This window comes from Dermochelys coriacea, chromosome 7 (genome assembly GCF_009764565.3).
Source record: "Dermochelys coriacea isolate rDerCor1 chromosome 7, rDerCor1.pri.v4, whole genome shotgun sequence".
Classification (NCBI taxonomy): domain Eukaryota; kingdom Metazoa; phylum Chordata; order Testudines; family Dermochelyidae; genus Dermochelys; species Dermochelys coriacea.
In genome coordinates, this window is record NC_050074.1 from 37,701,561 (window position 1) to 37,722,716 (window position 21,156).

The 21,156-nt window shown below is 40.5% G+C and overlaps 1 protein-coding gene across 32 annotated transcripts in view; it reads left to right on the top strand.

The window, feature by feature from the left end:
* The window catches only part of RAF1 (Raf-1 proto-oncogene, serine/threonine kinase), a 93,316-nt gene that overhangs the window by 12,076 nt on the left and 60,084 nt on the right, over nt 1-21,156 (top strand). For 8 of the 32 annotated variants that reach the window (XM_038408196.2, XM_043519198.1, XM_043519183.1 and 5 more), the window contains one exon: nt 19,177-19,409. In XM_038408196.2, the coding sequence (XP_038264124.1) occupies nt 19,203-19,409 (207 nt within the window). In that variant the 5' untranslated portion in view covers nt 19,177-19,202. Of the gene's footprint in view, nt 1-12,051; nt 12,113-16,227; nt 16,343-17,650; nt 17,703-19,176; nt 19,410-21,156 lie in introns of those variants that run through there. The other 24 variants (XM_043519186.1, XM_043519187.1, XM_043519190.1 and 21 more) reach the window with 12 other exon arrangements.

Sequence of the window (21,156 nt, forward strand, 5' to 3'; positions counted from 1 at the left end):
CATGGCTTACCATACCAAATAGAGGTGGAATTCTTTAAAAACACCATCTAGAACATACTTTCTGGACGCTTGTGCAGGTATATTAACAAATGATTGATAGAATAGCAAACAACTCTTTCCCATGTAGGATCTGGAGCTTCTAATTGAATCAAGTATTTGTTTACCATTTTATGTAGGCTGCTTTGTTTATCCTTCTGGTATGGTAAACTGTAAAATAAGAATAATAAAAGTAGTTACAGAGCTGTCCAAATAGTTTGGAGCTAATAAAACTCTAGTATTATCATGTGTTAGGTTTGGCTCAGGTTGTAGAAACCTATCTTGACCCATGCCCAGATGTATTTTAAAAGCAATTAATGTAGAAGAATGTGAAAACTCTCTTGTTCTTTCTACTTTGATGACTCAGGAAAATAGTTAATTGTGAGTTGGTTCATTGCATCCTATTTTGTGTTGGTCTGAAACCTGTCATAATATACTATAAAAAGAAAAGGAGTACTTGTGGCACCTTAGAGACTAACACATTTATTAGAGCATAAGCTTTCGTGAGCTACAGTTCACGAAAGCTTATGCTCTAATAAATGTGTTAGTCTCTAAGGTGCCACAAGTACTCCTTTTCTTTTTGCGAATACAGAGTAACACGGGTGCTACTCTGAAACCTGTCATAATATACTATAGTGTCTAGTGATTTGTAAGTATCATAGTAGAAAGGCTTTTCTTACGCAGTATTGTATCCTAACTATTTATTTGGTCCCCATTTTTTGTAAGATAATACAATATAGCACCATGTCTTTTATCTTTGTATTGTTGGCATGCTCTGTAAACAAACAGTCCCATTTGACTGAGTTGTAGTTTCAAGAGCACAAACATCAACTTTGAACAAATAGCTTTCTGGCTTTTTTTAGTGTGAAAGGATTATAAAAATAAGGTAAATTTTTATGAAATATTTACTCATTTGAGCTTTATTTTAAGTTTTAGAAACACCTATATCCCTTAAAGGTAGTTGCTTTAAAAGCAATAATGTTTTTGTTCTGATGAAGTTAAAGCAATATATTGTACTGAAGTGGGCTCTTCTCAGCTAATTAAGGCCTGGATAAATGGAAGTCTTGCATTGCTTCCTGAAGCTCACCAAACTTAGTTTTAAAAAAAGAAAACCAAAAACCAACCACCTTGGGTGGTGGTAAAGGAGACCTGCGGAGGAATTATTAAAAAGTGGATTTGCAGCATCTTCTGCTTTTTTTTTTTTTTTAATTAAGGTGGCCTGAAAGATCCCTTTAAAAAGAAAGTTATTTGCTTTTACTCTAGGTCTTGCCTACACTTAGTTTTACCAGCACAGCTATATGTTGGGTAGAGTGTAGTGTTCTTCCCCCCCCCCCCCATCACAAAGTTATTCAGTGACAAGCCCTAGTATAGATAGTTGTACTTATATAAGTACTTTATATTGATATTCAGATTTGGGAACCAAAAGAAGCTATATGTTATATTCGTATAAGCCCTTTTATACTGATGTAAGTACATCCACAATAGAGGTGTTTTTGCCACTTTAACAATGCCAAGGTAGTTAAGGTAGCAAAACTTTTAAGTGTAGACAAACTCCTAGAAATATGAGGAAATAAATTCTGGCCATCCCTGAGGTTTGCCCTTGTGGATGGTTTGGAACAGTTGTATTTTTAACTTTTGCATCTTACATGGATGGGCAATTGCAAAAAGATAGTTATTGCAGTTAAATAGATTTAGCAAAAATGAAAACCAAAGTTTTGAATAGTGTGACCACTATGACCTATTGTAGCTTAATTTTCACTTTTTTTTTGTGATGTTGACACTTCTTTAGTTCCAGTCATCTTAGTTTTCCAGGTGAGATAGGACCTGAATTTGTAACATTTAAAAAAAAGAAAAGAAAAGAAAAAGATAACCAAGAAGGAGGGGAAAAAACCTCTTCAAAGAATTTGGAGGGAACCCCTCTCACCATCTTCATAATCATAAAGAAACAAGAGTAATAAGCCCAGTGTTTCCTTTGCAATTCACTTAGTGTGTCAGTGCCATCTTATGTTCCTTCTTCTTGCTCTTTGTTAAATGGAGTTTGTATATATTGTGTCTAAATTATTCTTCATTGAAAAGTCTGAAAATTGTTTCTATTTCTGGTAAATAAAAATCCTTTCCCAAACAGCTCTTAGAAATGTTATGGAATGTAATGGAATGTAACTTTTTTTTATGTATAATGTAAACATGTTAAAAGAGAATGAAGAACAAAGAAGGAAAGAGGAAAACCACCAACTTTAATAAAGTTAAAGAAGTAATGAACATCAAAAATGAAATGTGTCTTCCCATCAATAAAAGTATAAAAATGCAAAAATCCTGCTTGCTACTCTTCTCTATGAGGTCATGGGGCTGGAACGGAGTCGTCTTTTTTTCGGTACTAAATATGTCCATTTTTTAACCTTTCCTCATGGACCATTTGTTCTTGTTTTTTTTAAAAAAAAAACCTTATTTTTTTTCTCCCTTTTGTACGATATCCAGTGTGTCCATATCTTTCCTAAAGTGTGGCATCCAGAATTGGACACTGTACTCCTGCTCACAGTGGTAAGGCCTCAGCTGAGCAGGAAAATTATCTCCCGTGTCTTTATCTACCTGTGTGCAAAGGGTAGGAAGAGAGTAATTCCACTTCCCTCCCTCGGCAGAGACCCCTCTCCTTTGCTGGCTGTATGGCTGCTAGAGGAGCTGTAATTGGAAATTTTCTGCATGCCAGGCTCACTATCCTCTTGGTGCTGATTTTGTTTGTGATGGACTGACAAAACCTCTTACCATCTGTATAGACTCCCAGAATGAGTTAATCTCCAGTGTCCTGAGCCTGGTACAGCTGATCTGAGTGCCCACAGTGTACCATGTCATAGCTTTAAACTGGATAATTCAAGGGAAATTATTTTTGTTACCTTGAAATTACTTTGCATCTAGAATATCCTGTCCTTTTTTTTTTTTTTTTCTGGCTTGTAAAAGGTAAATGTTTAGTCTGAACAGCTAACAATTTCACACTCCCTTGCCAACGAGTGTATAGTCTGGTGATCAAGTCGTCTGGAAGCTCTCATGGTGTATAGTTAATATGAAGTTTGTGAGATTTGTAAAATGTCTTTTTCCCTTCTCTTTCTTTTTACTGTTTTACAAAGGTTTAAATATAACTTTTTTCCCACAACTGGTCACTTCTACCTGGTTAGCCAACTGATAAAGTCACGCATGGTTTTTAATCAAACATGTTGGTACACAAGGGGAAAACATAGAAGATGAACACTTTTGAAACAAAATCTGTTTAAATATAAGATTTTTCTAGGAGGAATGAGGATTTAAAAAACAAAACAAAAAACAGTTCCTGTCTCAGGCATAAAGATCACCAAATTATCCATCAGCATCTTTGGTTGTTTAGTTTAACTCTGTGGTCTTTTTTGATGATACGTTTTTTGTTTCTTCAGTGTAATAGTTAAAAATTGAGGGTGGTATAGAGGGGTTTTTTTTGTACAGAAAAGCTTTGAACACTTACCTGCTTGAGTGTTTGTTCTTTTTGAATTTATTTTTAAACTATGAAGGTTGACAGATGAGACTAAAGGCATGGGTATAGAAAATGTTTTAAATATAATTATAGTGCACGAGTTTTGTTCAACTGAACTGTATGAATCGAAAAACAGCATGTTTCAGAAACTCACTTAAAATTTTTTGGGATGTTCTCTATTTGTGCAAAACAATCAGAACTGGTGTAAACAAATATACAAACAATATCCATCTTCCGAAAGGCATTTGTTTTCATTAGACAGTGATAATAATTACCTAAAGCTAAGTGCACAGTCTTCAATGTGTAAGTGTTAATTTTGACCTTTACCCAGCAGGCTGCTTTCTTTTTGTTTATATTATTATAATTCAATTGATAATGTTAATGATTTGTTCTGGTTCAGAAATATGAACAAATCATAGAAATGCAGGACTGGATTATAGCTCAATCCCTTTGAGATTTTAAAATGTATTTACTCCAAATCAGTATTGTAGGGTATGTCTACGCTAGAAATGCTACAGGTAGCACAGCTGCAGCGCTGAAGCTGCAGTGCTATAGCATAGATACTACAGTGATGGAAGGAGTTCATCATCATTACACGTATTGAATCTATTTCCCCATGTTAAGTATTCTTGCACCTTCTTGTCAACTGTCTAAATGGGCCATCTTGATTATCGCTACAAAAGTTTATTTTCCTGCTGATAATAGCTCATCTTAATTAATTAGCCTCTTACAGTTTGTATGGCAACTTCCACCGTGTGTGTGTGTGTGTGTGTATATAATATTACACACACACACACATAATCTTCTTACTATATGTTCCATTCTGTGCATCTGATGAAGTGGGCTGTAGCCCACGAAAGCTTATGCTCTAATAAATGTTAGTCTCTAAGGTGCCGCAAGTACTCCTGTTCTTTTTGCGGATACAGACTAACACGGTTGCTACTCTGAAATGAACGACTGTAGTAAATCCACCTCTCCAAGAATGGTAGCTAGTTTGACAGAAGAATTTGTCTTTCAACCTGGCACTGTCTGTGCTGGAGCTTAGGTCGCCTTAGCTACATCTCTCAAACAATATAGCTAGTTCGACCTACCTCTCTAAGGTAGACCAGCCCTTAATCCAGGGGGGCAAATTTACTCGCCTGAGGGCCACATCTGGGAATAGAAATTGTATGGCGGGCCATGAATGCTCACAAAATTGGGGTTGGGGTGCAGGAGGGGTGAGGGCTCTGGGGTGGGGCCAGAAATGAGTTCAGGGTGCAGGAAAGGGCTCCAGGCTGGGGTGGGGGAGAGGAGTGCTGGGGGGAGGGGAGTGAGGGCTCCGGCTGGAGGTGCGGGCTCTGGGATGGAGCTGGGGATGAGGAGTTTTGGGTGCAGGAGGGTGCTCTGGGCTGGGATCGAGGGGTTCAAAGGGCAGGAAGGGGATCGGGGGTTGGGGTGCAGGGAGAGGCTCGGGCGCAGGCTCCGGGCTGCGCTTACCTCAAGCGGCTCCTGGAAGCAGTGGTATGTCCCTTCTCTGGCTCCTTATGCGAGGCGTGTTCCAGCAGCTCTGCACGCTGCCCTGCACGGCCAATGGGAGCTGCACGGGCAGCGCTTGGGGTGGGGGCAGGGTGCAGAGCAGGAGGCCCCTGGCTGCCCCTATGTGTAGGAGCCATGTGGCGTAACCCCGACCCTGCTTCCTGGCTGGAGCACCAGAGGGGGCCATGCCGCTGCTTCCAGGAGCTGTGCTGGAGCGCCGGAGCAGGGCAATCTCCAAACCCCGCTCCCAGCGAGAGCTCGAGGGCTGGATTAAAATGACTGGCGGCCCATAGTGTGCCCACCCCTGCTTTAATCACTTCTTCAGCCCATTATGCTGCTACTATGACTTCAAGGAATCTTTCGTTTTACAGTTATGCCACTTCATTCAGGATTTATTATTTTTTTCCATCAGCTGCTCTGTCTTCTACCAGCAGTGTAATTGAGGGGGCAGGTGTTCAGCTTTGGGTGTGGCACAATTCAGGACCTTAAAATAATTGTGTTGAGTGAAGATCAGAAAAGACCATAACAGTTTTAAGTCCTAAAATTGTAAATGTAAGTGTATATTCTGGAAAATATGGAAGCAATATTGAGAGGTTGGACTTTAACAGATTTTTAATGTCTGCTTTTATATATATTTTGGGAGGGGCTGGAAAAAATTATTGGACACCTGTTAAACATAGGAGTGAATAGCCTAGCCAGAGGTAGGTATAGAATGGGAGGAGATGTGCTTTGGTGCACCAGCAAGGTCCTGTGGTTCCACCAAGTTTTTGATGAGAAACGGTCTTTTTTCTCAACTTCAGTTGCTAGGAAGGGAAGAGTGCTGGTTCTGGGATTCTTATAAGGGTTCTGTCTAGGCCCTGCTCAAGGTTCTGTCTTCTGGCTAGCAGGTGTCTGTAATTTTCTTGCTTTCCCCAACCTTGGCTGCTGGAAGGGTTTCCTTATCTTCCTTCCTTGTAACTTCAGAGCCTTGTGGCTGTTCAGCTAGGGTCTGTGTGGAAGGGTTGTCTGTTACGCTACTCTTCTCCCAGAGTTCTGGCTGCTATAAGAGTCATGGTTACTTGTTCTAATTAATTTATTGCTTCCTTAGTTAGTTTGGTTTCTCCTTTCCCCTTTCCCAGCACCAGTCTTTACTGCTGCTTTGAGGTTTCTCAAGCAGCAGCAAAGTGAAATTAACATGTTTCTTTCCATGATAGTTTCATCATTGTCCCCCAGGGTTCTGAAAAGCTGCGGTGAAACCCACTAAAGTCTTCACTGAATTTCATTCTGCTCCTGCTTGGCAAAGCAATGAGCATTAACAGAGACACTTAATCTATTTGTCTGTGGACTCATAACCCAGTGTAGTGCAGTTTTCTGTGTGGGTTACTTTTTGGAAGTTTATCAGTACATCTATAAAGGTAGTTTATTAATATTGTTTAAATTAAAGTTTTAATTCTGCTGAAGTGGATGGCTTTCTCAGAATATTTAGAGGGGAGAGTGCTTTGTATTTTTCTTCTCTACGTGGATTTTTCCTAATGCTGGAATTAGCACTAAGCTTTAGAGGGAACACAAGTCACAGCCACCTCATTTCTTGTTGCATTGTGATGGGGGGGAGTTCCAAAGCCATCCCTCCTCAAATCAAAAAGTCCTAAATCGTAAGAATTCAGTGTTTGCTGATTGAACATTTTTCCTTAATGTGGGTGAAGTACTACAGCTGACTGTACTTGGTTTCTTGCTAAATGCTTACAAAATTGCAGTTTAAAATAGTGTATGGCAAGAGAGGTTAGGGAGAGTCTTAAGGACACCTGAATTTTGGTATTGCATCTTGAACTTCGACAGCAATTGATTTTACAACTGCATGAACTTTGCAAATTAATTAACATGGGTACAGTAGGGCATGGAGTTTAAAACTTTCTCCTGAGTCTTGTTTCAAAGCTTTTCTCTTTAGTATTTAATAGCTTACTAACTCAGTTCATTGAAAGTTGCAAAAAGTATGTTCTATGCTAGATTTATGTTCATTCTGTTATAACTGTAATCTTAAACTTGGTACTGTTTTTCCCAGGGATTCAGAAATATTGGGGATGAGGCTGTGTTCCGTTTTAAACATTATTTGGTGAATTCTGGTTTATCGGTTAAAAATAAAAACAACCCCCCGCCTCGACTGTATTGTAAATTATTTCTTATCTGAACTGAGCATACTGCACCACATAATGTTTTTGTTTGATCAGATTTGTTGTTTCTTAGCAGTAATATGGTAACATCCTCACAGCTGCACCCTGTTCCAAGAAGAAAAAAACGTGTAAAGCAGGGGAGGAGTGTGCTGTGGAGGTGGGGCTAAAAGACAGAGTTTCTGTCAGCATGCAGAGGCTGCAGAGAGGAATCAGCTAGAGATTCCAGCCAAAAGGTGCAAGAGCAGCCAAAGCAGGGATTCGGGGGGGGGGAAGAAGGGGGGAATGGAATAAAATGGTGACCACATCAATCCCAGCATACGCTTAGACCCAGAATTGTACAGGGGAGCAGCTGCAGAAGCAGCCAAAGGAAAGGCCATTCAGCTCTTGAGGAATTCCACCATCAACCTCAGCCTGGACCAGTCCACACAAGAGATCCACTTCCTGGACACGATGGTGCTAATAAGCGATGGTCACATAAACACCACTCTATACCGGAAACCTACTGACCGCTATTCCTACCTGCATGCCTCCAGCTTTCATCCAGACCACACCACACGATCCATTGTCTACAGCCAAGCTCTACGATACAACCGCATTTGCTCCAACCCCTCAGACAGAGGCAAACACCTACAAGATCTCTATCAAGCATTCTTACAACTACAATACCCACCTGCTGAAGTGAAGAAACAGATTGACAGAGCCAGAAGAGTACCCAGAAATCACCTACTACAGGACAGGCCCAACAAAGAAAACAACAGAACGCCACTAGCCATCATCTTCAGCCCCCAACTAAAACCTCTCCAACACATCATCAAGGATCTACAACCTATCCTGAAGAACGACCCATGACTCTTACATAACTTGGGAGATGGGCCAGTCCTTGCTTACAGACAGCTCCCCAACCTGAAGCAAATACTCACCCAGCAACTACACACCACACAACAGAACCACTAACCCAGGAACCTATCCTTGCAACAAAGCCCATTGCCAACTGTGTCCACATATCTATTCAGGGAACGCCATCATAGGGCCTAATCACATCAGCCACGCTATCGGAGGCTCGTTCACCTGCACATCTACCAATGTGATATATGCCATCATGTGCCAGCAATGTCCCTCTGCCATGTACATTGGTCAAACTGGACAATCTCTATGTAAAAGAATTATAACATTCAAAAACCAGTCGGAGAACACTTCAGTCTCTTTGGTCACTCGATTACAGACCTAAAAGTTGCAATTCTTCAACAAAAAAAAACTTCAAAAACTGACTCCAGCGAGAGACTGCTGAATTGGAATTAATTTGCAAACTGGATACAATTAATTTAGGCTTGAATAAAGACTGGGAGTGGATGGGTCATTGCACAAAGTAAAACTATTTCCCCTTGTTTATCTCTCCCCCCTCCCCCCCCGGTTCCTCAGATGTTCTTGTCAACTGCTGGAAATGGCCCACCTTGATTATCACTACAAAAGGTCCCCCCCGCTCCTCCCACCCCCCGCTCTCCTGCTGGTAATAGCTCACCTTAAGTGCAGGTTTCAGAGTAGCAGCCACAAGTACTCCTTTTCTTTTTGCGAATACAGACTAAGACGGCTGCTACTCTGAAACCTGTGCTTACCCAGCCATTCCAACTGTGTTTGGACACCTGCGGTTTTTCCCTTGAGGAGCATGTAACCACTGGTACACAGTGACAAAACAGCCTTCTTAAAACCAAAGTATTTTTTATTTTAGTAGGTACAGAGCATAAGAGGGAAAAAGGATTTTAAAACAGTCTACAGCAGTGGTTTTCATCCTGTGGTCCATGGACCCCTGGAGGTCCGCATACTATGTCTAATGGGTCAGCAAACGGCGACTATGAAAATCAAGGTTTCAGAATGCATACAATGAAGTGAGCTGTAGCTCATGAAAGCTTATGCTCAGATAAATTTGTTAGTCTCTAAGGTGCCACAAGTACTCCTTTTCTTTTTATGAAAATCAAGCGTCAGATCCCCAAAAGGCATTCCATTTTTCTGATCAAACAAGTATGTGAATACCCCCACCTACTGGTCAAAACCTGGAAGTCTTGTTGTTACCATTAAAGCTCACAGTTTAATGCTCTTTCTCACGTTGCATCTAATGCTGTACCAGGCATGTGCAACATTTATAGTTGAATTCTGTTCTTTCAGTTTTCAGTCTAAGGCTATGTCTACACTACAGACTTTACAGTGACAGAGCTGTACTGCTGCAGCTGTGCTGCTGTAAGGTCTCCTGTGTAGCCGCTCTATTCTGAATCGATAGTGCTTTCTCACTGGCATAATTAAACCACCCCCAAAGAGCAGTGGTAGCGATGTCAGTGGAAGCGTGTCTCCTGCTGACAGTGCTGTCTACACCAGCGCTTTTGTCGGTGGAACTTATGTCAGTCAAGGGTGTGGGTTTTTTCACGTCCCTAACTGACAAAAGTTTTGCCGACAAAAGTGCTAGTGTAGCGTAAACGTAGCCCAAGACTTGTATGGTAGGGGACGCAGACCACAGGCTGAATTTCCAAAGAGGTCTGCACCTCCATTTGTAAATGTTTAGGGGTTCACAAATGAAAAAAGGTTGAAAACCACTGGAGTACATGGATGTATGCTTTACCTAAAGGCTTATCATCCCCTGTTAGTAACCTAGACCGGCTTAACTTCTTCAGACATCCCCAGCGGTCTTCCTCTGGTGCCCCCAAACAACTTCCCCTCTCTTGAGAAAGTGTTCCTTTTTTTAAACCTGCCACAACTTTTGATCTTTAGTGTGTGTAGGGCCTTTTCCTGTCCTGGTTTCCTGCTTGTTTTTCCTTACAGCCTCTGATTAGATTAAACTAGTGTATTCATACTGTAAACATCCTAATACCCAGATCAACATACGGTATTCTTAAATGACTACACAGTGGCTCCGATTCTGTCACAGATTTTTCTAGACTTTTCTATGGTTGTCGTAACTAGTATGACATCTTGATCAATTTATTCCCAGAACTTCCCCATAGGGCCAGGAACGAAGGACTGTATTACTACCATTTTACAGATGTGGCACTGAGGCACAGGTTAAGGTTCCAGAATTCAGTAAAAGTATTAAAGAATGTGCTTAACTTCAAGCATATGAGTAATCTCTTCAAATTCAATGGAAATATACCCGTGCTTAAACTTAAGTATGTGCTAAGTGCTTTGCTGAATCGGGGTCTAAATGAGTTGCCCAAGATCACAGGAGAAGTCTGCAGCGGAGGCAGGAATAGAATCCATATTGCTAGGTTCCTAGTCCAGTGCCTTAGTCACAAAGCTATTTATTCTTTTCCAGCAGAATCCTGCTTCATTTGCTACATGCCTTAAAACTTTTACAGTGGACACCAGGCTTATGCATGACACACTAGCTAATTAGTGCAGTGTGTAAGACGGGTGCTTTGGACCCCTAAACAAATGCACTCCTTAACCTTGCTTTATTGTCCAATGTTTTAAGGGTCCAAAGGCAAGAGTTCTGAGGAAAAAAGTATGGGAACATGTAATTGAAGACTCATATTATAGGGGAAGCTGGTTGCAATCTCCATATTTACACTGCCTAACACTTTCTGTTACAAGATTCTTGTGATCTTTATGGATTCTCGTGATCTTTACTTGACAGCTTCTCACTGTTCCTTGGTACGCTGTAGGCTTTCCACATTTGGCAGGAGGAAGGCCCTTGGGCCGGGGAAGTGCTTTTTCTTTGTCCCATGAAATGTTGTTCAGCTTTTGGCAAGATACAAGTTTTAAAAATTGCCTCTTCTCATCTTTTGTATTTCTCAAAAATTTTGGTAGCATGCTTAAAAATAATAAAAAAGGAACATTTTAATTCCTAGATTGGTACTGCCACACATGCTGCACAAAGGAATACTTGTGAGCTGCTGGAGCAGCTGAAAAGAGATTTCAGGAGGTGTGGGGAGAGAAGAGAGTAAGCTTGTCCCATCTCCCATCACAGCACAGGGCCTATTTCTCCTCATTCTTGCCTCCCGAACCCAAAATCCCACCTCCTGGTGTGAGGGGGGGAAAAGAGGTGGACAAAGCTTGCCCCCCCGCCCCCACGGTCTTCACTATGAGAGAGCCTTCTGCTTGCGCCAGCTAATACAATAATCCTTTAGCTCAAGTGGTGCTATCTTTGGTTAGAGGTTTTTCTAGCTGTACTTAATAGTATTTATTTGTAGCTTTTTTTCTTTCTTACTTCCCCTCCCCCAACCAATCTAGGAAATTACATCCAAATAAATATGGATCACAGGCTTCATTGCCTCTCTAGGCTGAGCGCATTGCCCTCACGTCATGCCCCAAATTTCTCCTTTCTACTCCATACCAGGTTCCCCCACTCTCCATGTATGCCATGGGTTCTGTGTGCCTCCTCCATTCTGCTTCCCATGTCAGTGGTTCTGTGTGCATCACCATCTCCCTCCAAAATCACCATTCTTTATTTTCTTTCTATTTCAGGGTGTCAACATTTTAAAACTGTATTGGGAGAATTGGTAGAACTAAGATCAGGTATTGCCAGGGAATTCCATGTGTCCTCCATTTTCCCTTTTTGGTTTTTTCCATTTCTACCAAAATCAGTAGGTTCTGCCCATTGACACCTAGAACAGTCCCTGAACTTTTGGAATTGAATAGATGTGGCGTTCAGAAGTTGTTACATCCAAACAGATTAATGCCATTAAGTTGAGTGTAAGGCCTTGCAAGTTCAGTTGATTACATTAAAAGAATGGTATTTAGATTGCAAAGTCAAAGCACTTCAGAGTTGGGAAATGCCAGATTTGTTTGTCAGTGGAAACTTAATTCTTTCTCCTTGTGCATATGCATTATGATAGTCTTTAGTTGCATGCTCACATTCAATTTTTTCCACAGGACCCTGCCTCATTCAGTGCACAGGATAGACAGGCAGTGGGGCAGATATAACTTGGCAAAGGTAACTCTGAAAGTGGCATTTCTTGACTTCTGTGCCTGATTTTGCAACATAAATGTTCTTTTGATATAGTTTATTGTATTTTATGCATATAATATATAAGGAAAATGTGTATCTATGTAAGGCAGCAGTGTTAAGATTGCACAAGCAACTTTAATTTTTGTCACTTAGTTACTGTTGATGGGGTCGATTTGCAACTTGAATGTTTTTTATGCAGTTCTTTTGTATAGATTTACCTACTTTTTAAAAAAGAAAAAACACATTTTGCTGTGTGCTGCTATTCACTAGACATGAGTATAGTGCTGTGTACCGCACATGTGCAGTACATGAGGTGGGAACCCTTGTCAGATTAGATTTCCACCTTTCTCTCTCATGTGGAAGAAAGGCCTCCTTTGGCGTTCCTGTATCTCTCCTTTTTTTTTTTTTTTTAATGCACCTCCATCAATCACATTTCAGTGCCCAACCGAGCATAACTGAAATATTGCTCCACTTTAACTATACTTGTGTATGTCCTGTGGAATCCTGAGATGACCTCTTTTTGATTGAGATTCCACTATGTCTGTTTACAAATACATGAGGTGTCAGATGATGGAACTTTGGGAGCTTATTAGTTTTAAATGTTTAATCTTGTATTCATACACTACATACGTTTAAAAACCCTTTTATAATCCAGCCATAACAAATTAGCATTGTGTTTGCATCAACTTCCTTTGTGATATTGCAACTGTTCAAAAAGTGGTTACAAGATTTTTTTTTTTTTTAGAAAAGCTGATTTTTTTTTTTTATAATTATGCTCAAAAACAGCTTAACTATTTCAGTAAAAGTCAAATGCAGCAGTGCAAAGCTCACATGATTCTAGGCAGAATTTTTTGGGAAGAATCATGTCATTGTCATTATCACTTTGCTGCCTTCCAGGGAAGTCTGGAAGAGGATTGAAAAGTAGAGGAGGGGGAAAAAGGGGTAGACTACTTAAGAATCGCCACCACCCCCGCACTCTTTCTGTACAGGTGGGGGTTGGAAGTGACTTGGATTTAATCACATCTGTGGTGTTAGGAAGAGGAGCATGGAGAGCACCCTCTTCCTCCCAGCAGCTGGAAGTTGTCTAGCTTTCTGCACTCCTGGATCTCACTGGTGGTAGAAGCTCCTCCCTCAAAAATCTTTCTTATAGGCCTCTTGTTATTGATGCCTGGTAAATTGTTAAAGTTCTATGTACAATCTAAAGATGTGACATCATGTGCCCAGTGATGTAATTCTAGAAAGTCAATATAATGTTTGCAGCATTTCTCTTTAAAGGCAATACATAGCTGGAAGGCATTGTAAAACCAGCATAGTAATACCAAATCTTTTAATAGTCATGTTCAGTAACATGTATATTTTGCATATCGAAATCAAAGGCTTTTATGAATACTTCTTAAATTGATTAGAAATAACAGGAAATTATAGCTAGCATCCATCTATTGTCTTCATTCTACATTTTTGTATGTAACTTGATGGGACTCTTGTGTATCAGTAGCATTTTTAACTGTGATAGGTTAATGTAGAGTCTACCTGATCTTAACAATTTTGTTGTCCTGAAGTTTGGAAAGGCTGTGGAAAACTATTAGTTGGTATTTCAGTGCTAAGGGAAACAAGTACCATGTCAAGTTGAGATTTTATGGGAAATAAGTGTAGAGGATGTATGCTCCCTGACATCTGTCTTTTCCCTGAAAAAAAAATTACAGCTAGTATGTTGTTAATCTTGATCCAGATTGGCTAAACAGCTTATCAGTTTAAGTTAGACAGCCACTCTTAACTATAAAAGCTGTTGTAATTTACTTGCTGACATTAGTCTCCTTTCCTGTTTGATTCTCTTAAGTTGCAAATACAAGACCAATCTCATTTATGCATGCTAGGTAAATTTTCAAAAGTGTCTTAGTCCCATTAACTTTCAGTGGGATTCGAGCTCCTTACTTAGGTACTTCAGAAAATTTTTGAACCCTTTGATACTACAACATCTGGGAGACCCTATTGTTTTTGGCACAATTTGAAGGAGAGGATTGCTTAATGTTACGGTAGAACCAGTTTAGTGCTGATATTTGATAGAGAATTCAGAATGAGAATATGTGCTGATTGTACTCTACAAATCATAATTAAAACAGAAAAATGTGAAGAGTGAAAATGTGTTTAAATCTTTAGATTACCAAGTGCTGCTATTATGCATCAAACTAGAGCTGTAGACTTGTGAAAGAGGGCGATAAGTGTTGGTGTCCCATTCCATTCCCTTTTGATCTCATACATGCGCACATACACGTTCTAGCTGTAATTTTCTGTGGAACATCAATAAAAATGAATGGGCTGCTGGCATGAGGTGAAAGGGGGGGGCATGTGCAAATGGGAGTGTACATCACCTCTGTTATGGGTGGGGAGAATAGGGAACTCTGTCATGGCAGGGAAAGGATGAAATAGGGTACACACGAGCCACTGGCATAAGGTGGAAGGCAGTAATGGGGAAGGTATAGGCAGTGCCATGAGGGAGGAGGGGTTGCAGGGAGTACCTGAAATAGGAGGAAATGGGAGGGGTGGCTGGCACACAGAGCTTGTGGAGGCGGGGCAAAATAAAAGAGCCCCTAGTGCAGGCAGTGAGTTCAGGCTACAGAAGCAACCAAGTGTGCAACCCTCTAGATACCCAAGTTGGAATTTGGCTAGGATGCAAGGGCTGACATCCCTTTTCTTATAAACAGAAAAAATAAAATGAAAAACTATAGCTGAAAATAAATTTCTTTATTGAAGATTGTAATCTGGAGGATGGCATGTCTCACAGCATGGTGCCCCAGTGCTATGCCTAGTGGAGTGATTCAGTAGTGACTCGGAAGAAAGACTGCCATCTGCAGTGTGGAATCGTCGGCACAACTGGTAGTTCCTGCGATTTCCTTTGCTTCTCTGTCCAACTACTGACTCTGCTTAGTTTATGAAATCTGACCATTTTGCAGACTAGTATTATACAGCTGCTGCCCATTACAGAGATCTCCAATAATGTCAGGAAAGAGGTTTCAGAGAGTCTGAGGCATAAATTTAAACAGGAGAAAAATGATTTTATATCTCTTTAATAAAGACAATGTAGTGAGTAGGCCAAGAAAAATTATAATGCAGTAAACTGTCCAAATTGACCTATTGCATATTGGTTTTCTGTAGAATTGACTCACTGGCAAATCTCTTCTGTTGCTGTACTCCCCTTGAAAATTTAAAATGGTAACCTGATCTAACTCTCTCCCTCTTGATACTTTTTTTTTTTTTTTGAGCAGTATTAACTTTTGAGATGGTTGTGAGGACTGGTAAGAGCACTCAGTTCAAAGTGAGATGATGTAAAAAGGCTACAACTTCAGCATTTATATATGTAATTATGATCTGAATCTGATTTTATCGCAGCTATTAAGATATGTGCTAGGTACAAATGATTCCTTGATTTTTTTTCAAAAATTACCTTTGCTCCTGTCTTTGATTACAGGCAGGGCTGATAGCACTACCTGTTGTTAAGGTTACCTGACTCTTCCTATTGTAGGACCCCTTTTTAGTTGCTAATAATATTGCCTCATGCTGAATTATTTTGGAAAGTGTCAAAATAGTTCACAGTTTCCAAAAACTGTGCTAGAGAAAAATACATTTCAGCACTTTAAAAAAAAAAAAAAAAAAGTAACTCTGGTGATCTTTTCTTTGAGAAGTTCTAGCACCCACATATAGTAGGGATTTGAAATTTGGCAGCGAGTGGACTTTGAGTCAGGGATATGTCTCTTGTAATTCCTGTGCAAATCCACCCAAATTTGGATAAATTATACAACTTTGAAAAATTTTAGTTTGCATGTGCTCAGTAAACACAGAATTTATTGGCTAAAATCTGTGAAGATTCTATCTTCCTGGGGCATGCTTCATTAGCTCTTAGTGCTGACCAAACTCTGCATGCACTGTCCTAACAAAGTGACTGAGCATGCTCCATTCCTAGGGCTCAGGGTGCAAAACTGAACTTTTCCTGTAGTTGTAGCTTCCAGTAGCTGTGACCTGGATACTGGAACTGAGACTAGAGAAACTGTCTTTCCTCTACTCTGATTTCCTCTCCTCTTTCCTACCACTCTGCTGGCACCTAGGATCATGGAGTAAGAAGCTGTCTGACTTGAAACCTGAGGGAATAAAAGGAGACCGGTGAAGAAGGGGAGTAGAATGGGACAAGGATTCTGGTGAGACTGGGACTAGAGAGAAACTGTAAGTGTGAGCTGGAGTGTGGGGGGGAAACTGCTGGTTGGATAAGAAGACTGGGTTTGAGAGCCAGAGGGGCGTGGGCTGGCTGGGCAAGAAAATTCAGACTGGGAGCTGGTGCGGGAGAGGGAAACACAGATCAGACAAAGAGCTTGGTGGGAGGAGGAGAAGGAGACTGGGACTGAAGACCAGTGTGTCAGGGAATGGGGCTGGGAGGTGATAAGACATGGAGCCAGGAAAAAACTTGACAATGAGACTGGGTCAGGCAGCCAGGGAGGGGGAATACTGAGGCCTTGTCTACACTACAGGGGAAATTCAATCTAAGCTACACAATTTGAGTTGCGTGAATAGCTTAACTTAAATAGACATAGCTTAGACCTACTTACTGCAGGGTCCACACTATGCAATGTCTACGGGAGATTCTCTCCTGTTGACTCCCCCTACTCTTCTCGATCCGGTGGAGTACAGGAGTCAACAAGAGAGCGATCTGCGGTCGATTTAGTGGGTCTTTAGCTAGGGTTTAGCTAAATTCACTGATGAATCGATCGTTGCTCGTAGATCACTTGGTAAGTGTAGACAAGCCCTGAGACAAGGAGAGAGGGGGACAGATCTGTGGGCAGCTCGAACCCGCAGGGGGAGTGAGAGAATGAATGAGGATCTGGGAGGGGGGGAAATGAGACTGGCTTGACAAGGAGTTTGGGATTGGGATGAGAAGTGGAGATGGAGACTTGGAATAGGAGGCAGGGGTGGGGAAGAGATAGGAATGGTACTTGGACAGTTTGGAAGTGACAGGGCTTGGTGTCAACAGGCAGAAGAGTATCTGATCTCTGGAGAACACTCCTCCAGAGCCTGAAACGGAATCCCAGATTTCTGAGTTTCATCATTCCTCTGCTGTCAGTAAATACCTGTGAAACCCACTAGCGAAGTGTCTTATCCCCCTCTAGTGCTGGTCCACATAGAGGATGACAACCTATTACTGCTATCACTTATTCTATTAGCCCAAGTGGTAGAGGTCTGTCGAGTGCATCTAAAGTTTCCAGCCCTGCTGATAACCCATATAGGTGTCAGTATGATGCCATGTGACTGAATTTTTTTCCCTGTTTGCTCTTTAAAAGTCTGGAAAATTACACACACAACCTCTTCTCTTCCATCCCCCCACTCCCCTATTAATAGAACATTATTAAGGCTGCAAAGTTGAGCACACAAGTTGGGAAATACCAGATTTATGGTTGCCTATGTAACTTTAATTCATCCTCCTTCCGTATATGTATTATGATATGGTCTTTACATGATCACATACTGTTTTTTCCACAGGACCCTGGCCTAAGTCACTGCACAGATGGACCTGCTCTGGGGATGAATCAAGGTAGTATAGTGATGGAGGCTGTTGTCTGTAGGACTCCTACTTCATTAGTTGCAGAAGTTGGAATATGTGGTAGTGCATGAGCAGGAAATTGCTTAAAGTGAGAGGATGGTCTTATGCAGGCAGTTAAATGCTGCCATGGAAAACTAGGTTCTATCCTATCCTCTGCCACAGAGTTTTGATGTGATGCTAGGCAAGTCACTTAAACCAGATTTTTCACACATGATCTGTAATTATGCATTCTTCAATTTCTGGATACTTTACTTGAGATCCTGGGGTCTGATTTGTAGAAGGGCTGAGCACTCACAGCTGCAACTGACGTCAGTGGTGAGAGCTGTTCTTTGAGCTCAGTACCTTTAGCTGAGTACTCATAAATAGTGATCGTTCGTAAACCCCATGAGAAAATTAGTAATTCTTCCTTCAGAACAGGGTTTAAATAATGTGTAGTAAGTAAGTTTTAGGGCCACACATTGAACTGTGAAGATAAAACCAATTATTGAATAACTGCTCATGAAGTGAGAACTGTCCATTTTATGTACCGAATGAGACAGGGATCCTTTGGGGGAAAAAAAAGTGTGATCATATAATTAAAGACTGTCATAATGCATATGTATAAGAGGGCTGAATTAAGGTTGCACAGACAGCCTTAAGTCTAGTATTTCCTAGCTTTTGGGTGCTTGACTTTGCAATCTTAATTTTTTAACATAGTTTTGTGTGTATAAAGAATATTAAGGTCAGGAATATAGATAATTGTCAAAGATTTATTTAGCAATAATCTCTCTCACTGTAACTTGGCTAAGTAAATATATTTAAAAAGCTTGCATTGTGTAATTGTAGAGCCTTGTCTTCAGATACTCTTTGCTCATCTTTTTTTTTTGGGGGGGGGATATATGGGCTTAATTTTGTTTGTTCTCGGTTTTTGGAAAGTTTGATAATGACTTAAAAGAAACTGAACAGAAAAAAGACTTCACACTTTAAATATATTTATACTTTAACTCAGACCTTTTAGTTTCAAACTTAGCATGTACTTAGCCATGAGTAAGGAAAGTATACTTCAACTTGGAAATGAAAAATTCCATCAGAAATGTAAGTGTGCACCGAATGTGTTGCTTTCAAGATTCACAGGAATGTGTGCGCATCTGTATTTATGGAGATCGACACAATTAAATAAACTTAGCTGAGCTTGCCTATAACTACATTTGCCTGTACATTGCCTGTAACTACATTTTTTGAGTTTCTGTTGTAATAAAACACGGACAATAGCATTCTGCATAAATGTTGTTTGTATAATTTTACAATATAACTAGGACATGATTCTATGGTTGTAAAGCACTTGAGATCTACTGATGAAAAATACTATATAAAAGCATAAGGTGGTATTATTTATTACATTGTTTGGTCTTTTACTGTATTTGCTTACAGATTTATCTTAACATCTTAGAACGTTGTAATTTCTTTTGCCTGTACTTCATTTCAGATTTTGCTGTTCCTTAGGCTGCATCAATGGAGCACATTCAGGGAGCTTGGAAGACCATCAGTAACGGTTTTGGATTCAAGGATTCTGTCTTTGATGGATCAAACTGTATTTCACCTACTATTGTTCAGCAGTTTGGCTATCAACGCCGAGCTTCTGATGATGGCAAGCTCTCAGATACGTCTAAGACGAGTAATACCATTCGGGTTTTCTTGCCTAATAAGCAACGCACAGTGGTAAGTCTACACAAGCCTCATGTATGGCTATGTCTACGTTATGCTGTACTGGCAATTCTGTGTAGTGTAAGTGTAGCTACATGCTGCAGGCAAATGTGTACCACATCCACACTGCAGTATGTAGCTACGCATGTCAGTGAAAGGCTCTGGCAGAGGGGAGGCAGCAGGGAAAGCTTCAGCAGCTGTGTGCTGCTGGAGCCCTTCACTCTGGTGAGGAAAAGTTCTGGCTGGGAGGGAGGCAGCAGGGAAAGGCTTCACCTCTGCCAGAGCCTTGTCTTGTGGCAGGGAAGGGCTCTAGCAGCAGGGAGCTGCTGGAGCCTTTCCCTGGTGTCAGAGTTTTCCCTGCAGTGGGGAAAGGCTTCAGAAGCAGGGAGGTAGTGGGACGCTACATGGCTAAAAATAGCAACGTAGACTGGGAGGTACGGCTTGGGTGACTAGAGAGCCATGTAGGATGTTTATTTGAGTCTACTTTAGGTGTATCTGTAGTTTACTCAGCTAAGCAATGCCTCACAGTCTATACTGCTATTTTTACCTGCGGTAGGGGGACTGTGCATGTACATACACTACACGCCTCCAAAAGAAGGGAGTGCTGAAGCATCCTATGAGATATTATAGACTTTTACTATTGTTGATGTATATGTGGCAACAGAAATGTTAAATAAAAATGGAAGGTTGGTCCATGTTTAGGAAAGTCATTATTAGTCCATTAATCCTAAAGGCTATATTTTAAAAATAGTATCATATTCTGATGCAATGTTCTACAATATACACGTGTAGATTATGTTCAAATATTTAATGGCAAGAGATTTCAGTAGTGGGCTAACCTAATTTACAGTACTGTTGCAGAACTATCCTAGCCTATGTGAATTCAAATATATAATGATTTTGTCACAGGTTGCTTCAACATGAATCCCTACAATGAAATATATTGAAGATAGATTGAACTTAAACATCGCTTGGTCTTTGTTCCAAGCGGAGCATTCCAATAATATGCTAAAACTCTATAACGTTGCTTGAAATCCTAATTCGTGTTTTGTCCCTTCCCTCAACATAATGCCATCCACCCACTCACAGTGCTATCATTTCTGTCTGCATATGTGTCAAGTATAAAACATTCTGTCCAGCATAAAAACAGTAAACTGCAACAAAATTTCCTTACTCAAGTTGATATGTGACATATGTGGGTGTGACAGAAAACATGTCTGTCTGGCCTGTTAGGACAGCATGCCATGAGCCAAAACATTAAGTCCCAGCAAGTCCATTGTTGTATACCACAAGTTCACTTTTGTAGACAAACCTTCAAAAGTGAACTGTAAAGCAAGTGTGTGGTTTTTTGTTTTTTTGTTTTTTTTAAAGAGTGGAATGGATCCTTTGATCTATATAACTGCCTCAAACATTTTCTGAAAAGCTTTTTTCTGCTTCTACATTAGGAATATCTGGTCCTGACTTACTGCTTTTTCTGTGGAGGACCTGGAATGTGACATCATAGCTGGAGGTAGAAACTTGAACAGGAAGAAAGGTTGAGACTTAGGCTGGGAGAGTTGTAACTCAAATTTCAACCTCCGGTTCAAACATCACATTCCAAGCCCAACTACTGCCAGTGTTTCTTAGGGGGAAAAAGAAATATGTTTGATATTTCTTATGTTAAGCAAGCAGAATTTTTTTTTCTTAAATCTAAGGCGGTCTTTTCTCATAATAAAGGAATATCCAGAACAATTTTTGTTGGTATGAAAAACAAACTAGCCAC